Source organism: Argiope bruennichi, chromosome 3, assembly GCF_947563725.1.
Source record: "Argiope bruennichi chromosome 3, qqArgBrue1.1, whole genome shotgun sequence".
Taxonomy (NCBI): Eukaryota; Metazoa; Arthropoda; class Arachnida; order Araneae; family Araneidae; genus Argiope; species Argiope bruennichi.
Genome location: NC_079153.1, coordinates 22987622 through 23002874, shown reverse-complemented (window position 1 = coordinate 23002874; position 15253 = coordinate 22987622). Strand labels below are relative to the sequence as shown.

Genomic DNA, 15253 nt, shown 5'->3' with positions numbered 1-15253 from the left:
TTTTTCCTCTCATGGCGCAAAGCCACCCGATTTCGTTCCTTCCTGTACAACAATAAACATTGTCACATCCACTTGACTGCACCGATAGCACCTTGTGTGCTTGAGGAAAAGCGACGAAGAACCCACTTCTGTACCCCCTCCTCCCTGTTTCCGTCGGAGAGCTGGAACGAAATCACAGAGCGGTGTTAGGGGTCGAAAAAGAGGGGAAGACATCCACCCCCGCCATTTCTTGGCAGGATGCCCATTTTTCGAAAATCCAATGCCCTTTGCTCCACCCGCTTTTTTTTTTCTCCCACCAGAAAGAGCGGGAAAATTTCCGATCATTTTTGATTGTGTATCGTCTTTTTCCTATAAATCGATTTATATCGAACATTATTAAAAATTTTATTATCATATATCAGATATTATTAAATTAAATATTTATAATAGAACATTATTAAATTAGATATTTATAATAGAACATTCTTGAATTAGAACAATATTAAATTAGATATTTATAATAGAACATTCTTGAATTAGAACAATATTAAATTAGATATTTATAATAGAACATTCTTGAATTACAGCATTACTAAATTAGATATTTATAATAAATGCTGAGTTAGTGCTTAATAAGCAAATAATTTAGTGGAAGTAGATTAAAACTATGGTGCTTTGAGTGCTATCAAATGATGTCTCAAATAGTAGTACAAATATATTAACATAAACATATTTTTAAATACATAATCTTCTGAAAATGGTAAAACAAAACTTAAGAAGATCACTATAAAAGAATCAAGAAAACTTATTTATCATTTTTCAAGAATTAAAATAAATAATAATCAGTAATTAATATATAACAGTAATAATTATGATAGTTAAATTTTTTTATACTACAATATTCAAGAAACCACAGAAAACTCGAATAAATGACGAATGCAATTTTTAAAAAAATGTTGAAATAAGCCAATTTCATTCGTGTTTATAAAAATGCGTCTGTACTTCTTTCATTGACCTAGTTATAGTGTTCTCATATTGTTTAATTTTATTGTTATAATGCTGCTCGTGAGAAAAATTTAATTACTACTGCAGTTAACTCAATATAATCAAAATAATATGAGAAGCTAAACTAATTTTAACTAATATTTCAAATTTATTAATCAGAATTTGTAACTTATTTTTATCAACCTTAATTCAAAAAAAGAAGGAAAATAAATCTTTACATTGTAGAAACATGATAGCAAGAATAAGAAATATAGCATTGCATTTCATTTCACACATAACCGATTTTTAGTTCAATTTTTAGAAACACACGAATGGCCTTTGCTGAACAATTCAAAATTCTGCATTCGAGTGCAAGACCTAAAAGTTGAATTCAGAACAAGCACAACAATATATTTCAAATACAAAATCACTTTCCTTTCTGTGCCACTGTTTGTAAAAAAATTTTTTTAAACAACAAACTTCATTTGAATGAACGTATTTTATGAATCGATTCTTTTCAGTGCCATTATTTTATGAATCGACTCGTTTATAATGAATGTCTTAATATATACATGAATATATTAAATGTAATAAAATATATAGAATTAATTAAAAAATAAAATGTTTCTTAAGGAAAGGCATTTTAACTATCTATGTATTAGGACAAAATTTCATCAGTATGAAATACCTTAAATTCATTGTATATATGAATATTTAAAATTTTGTATCTATAATACATGTGTTTTTTGTACATACAAAATGAAAGACACGCTAATGTATATTTATATTTTTTGTTTCGTTTTGAAATCCATGTTTTTTTGGGAATTTTTAATATGAGTATTTTAAAAAAAATTTAAATTTCAAATGCGGATTTTGGGTAGGGGAGAATTCGAAAAATTAAAACTGAAAACATTTGATAGCCCATCATCAAACGATTTCAAAATCATTTCCTATAAACAGATCTTCGCACATCCGCATTCTACGCAAGAGCAGCTGTTGTCAGGCGGATATGCAAACAAATTCACTGTGGAAATTTCTACGTGTAAGAACGCTTCTTTGGAAATTATATTCCAACGATTCTTTTTAAAGGGTGTAAACAAAATTCTGTTTTCGAGAATATTATGACACTTTCCAGAATAATATGAAAAAACATTATATATCCTGTTCTTAACGAACAAATTATATTTTTCTGAAATAAGAATGAAAAAAATTAAAATAAAAACCTAAAATTTCTATCTGAAAAAAAAAACTATAATTACAGTGTTAAAAAAGTATTATATATGAAAATTAAATGTATTAGTATTATTGTATATTATGTATTGTCTGTATAATATATCATATTCTAAATATTATGATAGCTTTCATCAGTTAATTCGACATGACGGCAAAATTCATCTAAACTTAAAATGATTCGAGTGTTTTTACCCAATTTAATATCAAATTAATTATCATAAAACACTAATCTTTGTACATTATAATTTTCTGGAAAAGAGGGTATTTTATTTTAATGTGTACGTCAATATACGCAAAAATATTGAATAAATATATTTATCTAACTCCATAATCGGCAATCTATGTACTATCAATTTTATTTTAAAATGTTTCTCGTAGGAAAGTTTTTGTGATAAGTAAGAAGCAAAAAAAAAAAAAATATTATTCGAAATACATTAATTATCTATTGAAGATATCCATGCGCGTAAGTAACAGCTGTTCGTATTCCCATTTCTACTACAACCATGCTTTCAGGCTATACAATTCTGCTCCTCTGATTGCAAACAAGCAACTGTGGTGTTTTCCCCAGCGTCACACTGCGAGTTGCGTCTGGGATTTTCGACTTACGCCAACGCTCTCTATCCTTCTCCTATTGGTCGAAATGTGGGGAAAAGCACACAGCGTCTGCTTTCTCATTGGTCCATTTTGGCGGTTGTGTAGTAGTCTAAAAGCAAGCCGCGCTTTTTCGACCGACTCTCACCTTTTCTAAATACACCACTTTGAAATAGATAGTTCTCCTACAAAATTTAAAATACTAAAATATTAAATTTAGGAAAAAATAATTTGGCTTTTTAAAAATAAATATCAATGATTTCTACATAGTTTTCTTACTTTTTTCTGGAGGTAAAGCTTTTATTTGAGAGTTTAAACGTCTCCCACTGCATCGCTTTAAGCCCGCCTCCGAGACGCGGAGGAATACCAATTGCGGGAAACTTTACTGTTTGGGCAACGTTCAAGCCAGCAAAACGTAAGTAGATCTCGAAGTGGGAAGTCGTGTATTGTCTTTATTTATATTTTGTGTTTTGAGTTGATGATACAAAGTTTCCCGCACATTACTACGGACCGTGTTTACGTTGCTTGGATCTAGTTTGTCTCTGGAATAATGTTAGCTAGGAAGATTCCCGCTTTCAATATACCTCTCACAGGTAAATAAATGGATTACTCTACATTGTGCTATTTCGTACAACTGGATTACTAAATGTGGATTATTTTTCTAACACATTGGGATATTTTTCATTAATGGACGTTTTTTCGTCTCTTTACAGTTCGAGAGAAAGATCCTTTCGAGAAATTATACAGAGTTGGCCCTCTGCTTGGAAAGGGAGGATTTGGAGTAGTTTTTGCTGGAACTAGAATCCGAGATAATGTTCCCGTAAGTATTGCATTTCTGCTCTTCATTGTCAAAGCAATATTGTTTGAAAGTGAAAGGTTTTTCTTTGGATTTTTAGAATTTAAGTCATAGCATGATAATAACTGTCAAGTTTTATGAAATATAAATCAATCTTTATTGTTATCTTAATAATTATCATATTTTAGCAATAGTTGATTTAAACTTAGTCTTTGTAATATATAAAGAATATTAATTTACGCTGTGCAATAGTTATTGATCTTATGTTGATGTTCTAAAAGAGTGTTCTAATTATTTTCTAGGTTGCTATCAAACAAGTTGAGAAGAAAAAAGTGACAGATTGGGGTCAGGTAAGCTGAATTCTGCATATCATTTCTTCATTTAACTTACATTTATTTGTTCTATTTCTTTTAATGACTACTTTCTAGAAATTTGTTCATAAAGTAATGAATAATATATCAAATAAAGAAATTTAACTTCTGATAATATTAAAAGAAGAAGTATTAGATTTATAGAAACGTTTCCTTATGTTTTTAATTAAGCTAAATATAGTATTCTCTTCATCAGATTCTTATGATTTTTTTTTATTCTTGCAGCTGAATGGCCATGAGGTTCCTTTAGAGATCTGTTTGTTAAAGAAGGTGAACCATGTCAAGGGTGTTATAAAGCTTCTGGACTATTTTGAACGCCCCGAGCATTTTATCATCATCATGGAACGTCCAGAACACGCCAAAGATCTCTATGACTTTATCACAGAAAAAGTGTATTTGGATGAAAAATTGTCGCGTGTGTTTTTCCATCAAGTTGTGGAATCTGTGATCGAGTGTCACAAGGCTGGCATTATTCATCGTGATATCAAAGATGAGAACATTCTTGTGGACATGAAAAATTTAACTCTCAGATTAATAGACTTTGGTTCTGGTGCATTTTTAAAGGATACCTTGTACACAGACTTTGATGGTGAGTTTCATTCTCTTTATTATTATTATTATAGAACGTACGATATCAGTTTTCTTACGAGAATTGATTGGGTAAAGACTTAAATTTAAAAAGAAAAGTGGAATGTTAAAAGCATTTTGTTAACAATGCAGACATTATTATTTCTTGGCACGATATCCGTGCCCAAAGAGTACGGTGATTAAAGACGTCTGGCGCCATCCTGTTTCTAAATTTAGATACTATTTTAATTCTTTTCTTAAAATAAATGTTCTTCACCGTTATCAAACCGTTTTTAAATTCACGCCCTAAATTTGGATGGGTAAACAAAGTTGTAACGTATATCTTCCCAAGCTGTTAACCGAAATATTCGGAAAAGAAACTGAAAAATATTATTTATTTCGTTATTTTTACTTAATGTAAAACAAAAGTTCTATTTATTATAATATGTTACTTTTATTCGATAAGAATGTTGTATTGAGAAATTCGTTTCGCATTTTTTTGTTGTTCCCTGGATCTAGCAACGATTCTATCTGCTGCTCATGCGCAGAAGGTTTGAACCGTCTGCTAGCTCACAGCAGACGCGAGAGTTTTTGGCACTATGCCAAGTCTAAGCGTCTGGCGCGAAAAGTCATCGATCGATGGGTGGCGGGAAATGTTCTGTACGCTCAAGAGACCCCCCACCTCTCCTAGTTCCATCCTGTAGGGGTGCATCGACCCCCGAACTGCCTTTTTGACAGGCGGTTATCGTGGAAACTTATAGATTTAGAAAACTAAATACATTTTAATTATAGAGAAAGATTATTTTACTTTATCGAAGTGCATATTAAGCATTTATACTTTATGAAAATATTCTCTGTGTAATTTTATACTGTATCTAAGTTATTATGAAGAAAATCCCCGTTTGAAATAATTTTGATATTAACTGAACAGGGTTTTATATCCCGTATTTAGTTTAGTTACGTATGTAGTTTATTGTTGTTTGTATTTGTTTTATTTTTGTGAATTTCGATGAGGCTAACGGAAAATTCTCTTTCTCGATGTAAACGAAACAATATTTCTCGTATGTTTGCGTTTGAATTCTTAGTACTTCCTTTTAATTTACTGATGATTATGTATTGATTATAAGTACTTTCTATGAACAATTTAATTATATACGCGAGCGATCGGTTATCTTCGTCGCCATCCTAGATTCCCTCGACCTGGCCAACAGCATCCCACGAGCGCATTGTCTCATTAGCCTGGCCATTCAACCCTTTTTCTTTGTTTTGTTTTTTTGGATGGCAACAGAAAACCGCATTCCTTACAAGGTAAAGCAGTTCTTTCGAGTGCCACATTCTTTAGAACAGGATTTTTCAGTTTCGCGTCGCGAACAACTGGGTCAAATGCAAGTGTGTGTGCCCGAGACTGGAAGGAATGCAATAACCTCGACGAGAGGAATCCGCTTCTGTTGTTATGACGACATTCGAGGAAAAAACGTTTGTTCGTTTCGAAATTCCTTCGGGAAAGAATCTTCATAATTGCAGGCCTTGTTCCAGTCCAAGGCTCTCTTCTATTTGTGCGTGGCTTTATTAATCTCAAAATTTAAAAAAAAATATTTTATATAAAATGACATTAGAAGATTGATTTGTTTATTTTTTCGAACTTTTTGCATTTAAGAATTATTGAATAGTTTCGTTATAGAAAAGTGAAGCATTTGTCTCATGTATAAAAAAAAGGATTAATTATTTGGTATATTTAACATGCTCAAGTTGGTCCGTGTTTACATTTTGCTACTCCGTGGGAAGGTGCGGACTCCTCCCTATTCGACCCCCGAGTTCGCACGTGTGTCACAGTTGTTTACATTTTATGCCCCGATTGCGGCCTTGTGCCAGGTCGTGCCAATCCTGTGGCCTCTGCGTAACTTCAAACATGCTTTTCTTGTTTATTTTCCATACCTATTTCATTCGTAACATATTCACAAACTTACGGTTATCATTATTTTTATATATTTATTCTTGCTTATAATTGGATTTACGATTTTTTTGTTGTTGTTGATTTTGGATGGAATTAAACTTAATATATTTCTTTTTATCTTCGTAGGTACAAGAGTTTACAGTCCACCTGAATGGATCAGATGTCAGTGTTACAATGGTCGTGCAGCTACTGTGTGGTCCCTCGGTATTCTATTATATGACATGGTGTGTGGTGATATACCTTTTGAAGAAGATGAAAAAATCTTGAGGGCAGATGTCAGATTCAAGAAATTTCTTTCACCTGGTATGTATTATTCTGTCATAATTTTATTCTGGAATAAAATGTTGGTTTTTGCTGTCAATATCCTGTATCATATTCTCAAATCAGATAAAATTTTGCTCCGAAACTAAATGTTTTTCATGTTCTTCTTTCCAGAATGCAGAGATCTTATCCAAAAGTGTCTAAGTATCCGCCCAGCTGACAGGCCGACATTAGAGGACATCCTCCAACATCCATGGATGACAATGCCCCTTGAAAGCCTCCCATCTCCCAGCATTCCTGTACGACATAGTACACGCATCGAAGGCTCTCTAGATTTGAACTCTTCCTCAGGGAGCAGCCAAGGAAGCATATGACTACATTTGCATAAACTATTAAATCTATCATAGGCAAAAATTTCATGGTTCCTAAACGGTGAAGAGGCTTGGCAACGCTTCGAGGCCGAGAGAGAGAGAATGACCTATTTATTCGGGTTCCCACTTTTACCCCATCTATGTTTTATTTATTTATTTATTTTTACTCATTGTCATTGCATGTGCACAGTTCTTGTGTGAAGTGTACTTAAATAACAGCCAAATGCAATTTTACTGTTTTCAGCTTGGGCTAATTGAGTCTCGTCAGAACCGCAACTTGATAATAACAAGAATTAGACCTTGATTGCAGTTTTTAGACACAATAGATATAAATTATATTAAGCAATATATGTTGATTGAATTTTAAAACCATAACTGACTTAAAATCAGCCATGAAAATTATTAAGCTGTATATTAATAATAAGAGATGATAATATATTGAGAATGAGCTAATGCTCATAAGAAGAAGAATGCTCATTACTTCAGTTTTAATCGATTTAATACTGTATTATATATAGCTAGATAATGACAATAGTGGACTTATCTATTAGGTGGTTCTGATGCTCATCTATTTGACCTCCAGTCCAATTCATGGATTTGAAATGATAACTTTTAAATCCCGGTCAGCTGAAAACATTCTCAGAAATGTCAAAATTTTTTAAAAACCATCACTGTATGAAGCAGTGTTAGAATGATTTCTTTCTGTCCGTTTTGAATTTCCTCTATTGAAGCCTCTTCCTTAAAATTGCATTTGGTACTAACTTACTGAACCTTCAATATTCACCTACTGTTAACTTGAATATTGCAATGTGTTGATGTATTTATTATGGGATGGCTGTCCCAAAAAATCATCTGCCAAAAGTTGTATTCCATGACTAATTTAATTTGACTAACCTGATGAAGGCTGCGACCTTCGGGTTGTCGAAGAGGTTCCGAGTTCCTTTAACTGTATGTTCATATTGTGATGTCTCTATTGACAACCACAATTGCCAGCATGTACGGATACATTCCAAAGAGTGATTTGTTTGATTCACTCGAGCTAAATAAGTATTTATGAAACAGTGTCATTGGAAACTAGATGGATTCCATTGTTATGTTAAGTCCCAGCTGTAATGTGCTTACCACAGTGGCAGATATTTGGGGAACATGTCAATTGAAAACTTCTTTATTTAAAGAAGTGAATATGAGAGAAATTTAAATTTAGTATAATTTTTAGACCTTTTAATATAATATTAAACTATTAGTAACTCAAGCTAAAACTGCCATTTACTATAAATTATTCTATCCATAGTTTATTACTAAAATGAGGCTTTTAATTGAAAAAGTAATTTTTTTAAGAACTTGCTGTTTCTGAAAGGAGATACGTAGAACAAATGACAGTTCCCCAGTAGACTAAATTATTGATTGCATGCCACTGGCTTCTATTTATATCTACTAATGTCCTAAGTGGGAACCCTGCCTATTTATAAGTTGAAAGAAGCGACCACCACTGCCTAGCGGAATGTGTCCAGCGACCTGTAAAGAGGTCCTTGGACCCCAAGGACTACTTATTGAGACGAGTCATTGTGTCTTGTGCTGTCTATTTATTACTGTAAATATGTACATAGAGCGAGTGAGCTGCAAAGTTCCTTCTACATAAAGTCTGTATATTTGCATACTCTAATTTATTGCTGCGTGCGAGAGAAAAGCAGCTCATTGGCCAAACACCCGAGACCGGTTCACGAAAGAGATGCTGATTTGTGTTTCTGTGCCTTTATTGGGCCAGTTGTGCTGCAAAAGCATTGCTTTTTTTGTACATAGATAATTATTAATAACCAGAGGTATTTTTCTATGCAGGGAAATTCCAAAATAAACTAGATGTAAAAACCTACTCTTTTTGTACTCATTGAAAAATTTGTGTCTGTGTCTACATTCTCATTATTCACACATAAATTGGAATTAATTTAAAACTCTTAGTAAGCCAATCAATTAATGACTTCTTCAAACAATTTATTCATGATTGTTAATTTTTATAGAATAAAAAACAAGTTAACAATTTTTAATTTCAAGGTAATTGCTTTTTTTTTTTCAAGTTAATAATTTGTTAAAAGATTATAACATTTAAACTTTAAATTGCTAACTTTATAAGATTAAATAATCTATTTTACAGAAATTTAAAAGAACATTGGCTTTCTATTTAATCATCTGACATTTTATTGCACAAGTTTTGTTTCATAATTTGAATGATTAATACAAGAACAAAATCTACTAATATCTTGAAGAATCTATTCACCACCATATTTAAAGTGGGAAAAATATTGAGTTTGTTTAGAGAAATTTTATGATATTCATAATAATTATTTTGCAAATGGAATCTTCAAAAAAAGATTTAAATTTGTTAGGATTACTTTTAAAAATTGTGAAATGGCAACTAGACATTTTGCTACAGATAAAACATACTCTGACACAACTTCGGTTTTAGTAAACAAAATGTAATTGCATGTCAAATTTAAACAAGTAAAATATTAAATTTTCAAAACATTAATATTTCTTTCATTAAAGTATATTATAATTACATTGAAACTAATTTCAGAAACATCTTCACAATAAAAAGAAAATTATAGAATAATATAGTAAAATATAACAAAAAGAATAATGAGCTTTAAGGAAATAATCCATTGAAAATATACATAATTTATGATGGTATCTTCATAATTAAGTTAAAACATTTGTACTTGATAAAAAAATTTCTTTCGAAATAGAGCTTAAAAGAAAAAAAATTTGAAATTAAAAAAAAAAAAAAAAAAACAGCAGTTGCTAGATTTTGAAAATCATTTTTATTTATTTTTTCAATTCAGTAGTCTAAAGCATATTAATAGAATTTAATGCTGGCCATAAATGATAAAATGTCTAATTAATCGTGAAAAATTAAAAAGCTGTAAATATATATGAAATATCAACTCTGGATTTATTGCAATGAAAATTTTTCAGACTTTTATATAGAACAGCACAAAGTAATTATTTTCTTAAATGGGGAATATTTGTGGGAAAGTGGAATAAGACTTTTGAGTTTGACATAGGGTTTCATTTGATATTTATGAGCTAAGATTTGTAATATTTAAAAATTTCACATTTATTAAAATATTTTTGAAGACTACTCACTTTTATAATAAAATAATTAAGAGGCTACATAAGATATCTATAATAAATGACTAGAATTACATTAAAAAAATTCTTCAATAATAATCCAAAGTAAAAGAATTTTTCAGTTTGTGAGTAATTAATTAAGTAGCTGAAAATTATGACATTCTTTTTAATTTATAAAAGATGCCCTATAGTCCATTTCATTTGTCATGAAAAATAGTAAAATACAGAAAGAAATTGCAATAGCAATTTTATTGGTTAAACTGAGCTGGTTATCCAAAATAGATAACTAAGTTTGTGCCAGAATGTATTAGTGGATAAGGGATTACTGGAAATTCAACATAAGTTTTTCGTATGTCAATAAAAAAATTATTCAATGAAAAAGTACTTCAGAAAAAGAGAATAAATAAAAACTTGTATGCAATGAGCTATGAAACGTAATGCTTAATTATATCAGGAATAAATAAAAAAAATTGCTATTTTAGAAAAATATTTACCATTTTTTTATATATTTTTTTATTTGAATTAAATTTTTGGAACTTTGTTTAAAATAAGGATTTGTTATATAGAATGAAATAATTGGTAAAAATACAGATAAATATTAGCATTATTTTTTTAATAAGATTATTGAGAAATGTCTATAAGTACTTTTTCATTAGTCAGAATTCGAAGATCGGAAAAAATTCTTATTCTAATAATGTTACTATACGATTTCAAACAGTATCATATTTGTCGATTTTGGATATTTTATTAATAAATTCCACTTTTTTGTTTCTTGCGATATAATTCATAAAAACACAGAAAGGTGAATTATTTTTGCATAATAATTTCGGAATCATTTTGAATATCGCTATTCAAATCAAAGAACTTCGTGTCAAGCATGCAAGGTTACATTTTGTATAGTCATGACTATATAAATTCTCTTTTGCTTCCTTATAGACTCAAGGCTTACGTCAAGGATTGCATTCTAAGGTAGACTGTTTACCAGAAATATTCTTTGCTGCATCATTATTTGGATGCGCACGGAACGATTTTTTTTCTAAGAATTAAAGATTAAGTTTTTTTTTTAATAACACATAAATCTAACTGTTAGTGCAATAGCATCATTGCAATATTACTAGAGGACGATTTTTTAATTGTTCACTATCTTTCATTTTAATTAAAATCAATAGAATCAATAATAGTTTTTTAAAACAGTTAACTGTTAAAAAAACACACAGTTTTTTTTAACGGTTAATTGTTCTCTTTCTAAGATAGTGGGATATATGCTTCTACCCAATTCCTCAATTGCTTTTAAAAATGTCATGTTAAACTGCCACATTGGTACATTGGGTTATTGCGACACTGGAATAGTTTTACCACATTGAGTTGAGTACTTCTGCTTTATTTTATTATTTGTGTTTGTATTTCTTATCGTCTAATAATGCTCTTTAGTGATTAGAAGAATTAAAATCTAAAAATTTACTATACTTCTTATCGTCTAATAGTAGTCTTCAGCTGTTAGAAAGGTTAGTCAACCACAAAAATTTACTATACTTCTTATCGTCTGATAGTACTCTACATTTGTTAGACGGATTAGTCAACCACAAAAGTTTACTATACTTCTTATCGTCTAATAGTACTCGTCAGAGATTAGAAAAATTAGTCAACCACAAAAATTTACTATACTTCTTATCGTCTGAGAGTACTCTACATTTGTTAGAAGAATTAGTCAGCCACAAAAATTTACTATACTTCTTATCGTCTAAAAATATTCTTCAGTGATTGGAAGGATTAATCAACCAAAAAAATCTACTATATTTTTTATCGTCTAATACTACTCTTCAGTTGTTAGAAAAGTTAGTCAACTACAAAAATAACTGTACTTCTTATCGTCTAATTGTACTCTACAGTGATTAGAAGGATCAGTCAACCACAAAAATCTACTATGTTTCTTATTGTCTAATAGTACTCTTCAGTTTTTAGAAAGATTAGTTAACCACAAAAATTTACTATACTTCTTATCGTTTAAGAGCATTCTACAGTTGTAAAAAAGATTAGTCAGTCACTGAAAATCTACTATACAGTGATTAAAACGGTTCACACCATTAAAAACATGCAATATAAAAATAATATCTAATTTATATAAATGAATACATTAACTGTATTAATTCCTATTCAAAATCTTAGTACGTAGTTTCGTCAAAGAAAAAAATAATGAGGAGATCTTGTAAAGGTATATATTAATTTATAAACAGGAGCGTGTCTTTATCTAATTAGAAATTTGGTGAAATAATTACTTCTTAATTTATTAAAATTTTATAGTCAATTTTTATAAAATTTATGATTTAGGCGTAGAAAAAATTCGGGAAATGCCTCTATTTTTTGGAAATTCTAAATAGATACAAAAAGGCATCAAGAATAAGAAACTAATATGATATATTTTCAAAGAAAGCTTATCAGATTGCTTCCTTAGTGGCAAATGGAAAAGAAACAAATCAAATTCTACACCGAGTAAGAATTGCTATTGTACTGCTATTTATCATCGGTCCACCAAATTGGTAGAATCGGGATAGAAAAGCGAGCTTTTCTTCCAAGAGGCGGGAGATGGGTGGGAGCAAAATTGTTGACTTCCATTTGCTTGAAAAGCTTTCATATTGCTTCATCTTTCGGTTTGAAAAAACGTAGCTCGATTCAAAATTAAGAATAATGCATATTTCCCAAGAAGAAAAGATCGCCAATGAGTTCGCGACGCATATATTCTTCGCCGGTCAAAGTCAGCCGGCGTGGGAATCAGCATTATCGGGCGTTCGGTGTTTACAAACAGCCTCGCTCTCTATCTACTCGTCCATCTTTCAAGATCAGGGAGGCACATCAAGAAATTTTAAACATCAAATAAAGCAGAAAAGATAAAGATAAGAGATCGAATCTCATCCTGACGCAAGCTGCCATTTCCCTTTCACGCGGGTGGCGGATGAGAAAGTTAAAATCACGAGATCAGCATCAAATTCGATTCTTCTATCTGTTACTAAGCCATCGATGGATTTCATTGAAACTGCATTTTAGATATTTAGCAATAATGCAGTCTAATATACGTTTTTTTAAACATTATTATGATTGTTTTTGCACATTAGGACATAACCCATTGAGTCTTTTTGAACCAATATAAACTCCTTTGATTTATTTTATTTGGAAATATTTAGCTTCTAAAAGTAAAAATTGGGTGTAATATATATATATGACCGTTTCATTCCATGGAGCAATTAAACAATAAAGAGTCTTTGGAATGTGTTTAGAGTAAAGAGAATTTTCTAGTCCCGGAAGGTAGGACTGTAATAGTAATACCTTAAGTCTGGATTCCTGACAAATAATGCCCAGTCATAGTGAAACCATCCTACAATTATGCAACTGATTCTGTTTTTATAAAAGTCCAACTGATCCTGATTATTTTGGAGAAAGCATGAAAACTCACTCACACCTTCTTCTTGTGTATAGCAAATCACCCCGCAACCACTGAATGAAGCAATATAGACAGGATTTGTTGTGGCCGACTGCTATCTTTAGCAAAGTCCGTCCATAACAATTCACGCACACCAACAGAACTGTGAAATAGTAATGTCATGCCCGAAAGCAGATAAACCCCAAGATCTTTTTCAAAATCAAAAAACGTAGATATCAATTTCTCCACAATTTTGGATAGCAATAATAACGCGGATGTAAGAATAAATACGAAATTATTCTAAAGAAAAATCAATTGCAAGTACGGAGGACTTCATAATGTTAAAGCATGGTCACATGATAAAAGTAATGCATAAGTCTGAAAATCTCGCTCATGACACCGCCAATGAAGACCTTCGACCCGATTAAGCTACATTCATAAAATGGCACACAAGCAAGAGGAGAAACAATCTACCATCCTTCAAGCGATTAATTGCACAGTGCAATTGAAAAGTTCATAATATTAAAATAACGCCACTGCAAACTTTTTTTTCGATTGGAAATGTGTTTTTGCTCTCAAAAGTGACAGTATAATATGATTTTAAAATAAGGTAATGATGTGCTCTTCGTCAGAGCTAATCAGTTGAAAAAATATTCGCGATTTGTGGGATGGATCCAAAGATATACCCTTGCACTTTAGCAATAACGAAACATAGCAAGGGGCGAATAGAAGAATGCTGGTAGACACCGACCAGTGTCCACCAAAAAATTGGCGGCACAGAAAGAGGGTGTTGATATGATTGTCCCCAAATCAAATGGTGTCTTAAAATGGGAATTAAGAGAAAAAATAAAGCTGCAATGGTTTGACAGATGGTATATGTCCAAAAACGGAAGAGTAACTTTCGATTTTATTCCTAATCCAGAAATAAAAATAAGAAGATACCATCCACTGATAATTCAAATTATATCAGGACATGGGAGATTTCCTGCATATTTCCAAAGATTTGGAAGAATGCAGGACAATAAATGCATTTGTGGAGGAATCGGTACTGTTTACCACTATTTAAAGGAATGTATTGAAATCTCGGAGTTAAGAAAAAATCTGAAAATTATAAATAATGACTTAAGTACAGTACTGATGGTACCAGGTAATCTTAAAACTCTGAAGGACATGATGTCAAAAATTGTCAGTTTTTTACCAACTATTTGAGAGTTTGTAGATAAGGAAGAAGGACAATAATTGACCACTTTGTGGCCAATTACCTCGAGGAGAATGACAAATCGGTCAATGCAAGGATGGACAATACTCAAGATAGCAGTCGGCCACAACAAATCCTGTCGATACTGCTACGTTCAGTGGTGGCGGGGTGGTCGGCTGTACGCAAGAAGAAGAAGTGTCCACCAAAATTTTCCCTACTAACATGCCACCATCATATACTGGTAGAATATTGATTGGGGGAAGGTTCAAATGTTGTGCCAAAGGACTTGAAAATTATTATATTTGGCTGTTTAGATCATATTAATTTCCATTTCAATGTAGATAAGATAATATAGTTGTTAATGCTTATTTAATGATGCTCATTAAATAAAAAGGAGCAGCCTGGTT

At 31.2% G+C, this 15253-nt stretch overlaps 1 protein-coding gene across 1 annotated transcript; it reads left to right on the top strand.

Annotated features, from left to right (window-relative positions):
• The first annotated feature begins 3186 nt into the window (after positions 1-3186).
• LOC129963169 (serine/threonine-protein kinase pim-3-like) lies at positions 3187-8977 on the top strand. The gene is made up of 6 exons (XM_056077307.1): positions 3187-3380; positions 3501-3607; positions 3886-3933; positions 4180-4543; positions 6602-6778; positions 6911-8977. The coding sequence occupies exons 1-6, from the start codon at positions 3338-3340 to the stop codon at positions 7108-7110; spliced, it is 939 nt and encodes a 312-aa protein (XP_055933282.1). The 5' UTR covers positions 3187-3337; the 3' UTR covers positions 7111-8977.
• The last annotated feature ends 6276 nt before the right edge of the window (positions 8978-15253 follow it).

Bases quoted from the DNA above. Each gene is read 5' to 3' on its own strand.
- LOC129963169 (XM_056077307.1), top strand. From the start codon at position 3,338: ATGTTAGCTAGGAAGATTCCCGCTTTCAATATACCTCTCACAG. The intron at 3,934-4,179 runs GTAAGCTGAATT...TTATTCTTGCAG, and splicing joins AAGTGACAGATTGGGGTCAG to CTGAATGGCCATGAGGTTCC. The intron at 6,779-6,910 runs GTATGTATTATT...TCTTCTTTCCAG, and splicing joins CAAGAAATTTCTTTCACCTG to AATGCAGAGATCTTATCCAA.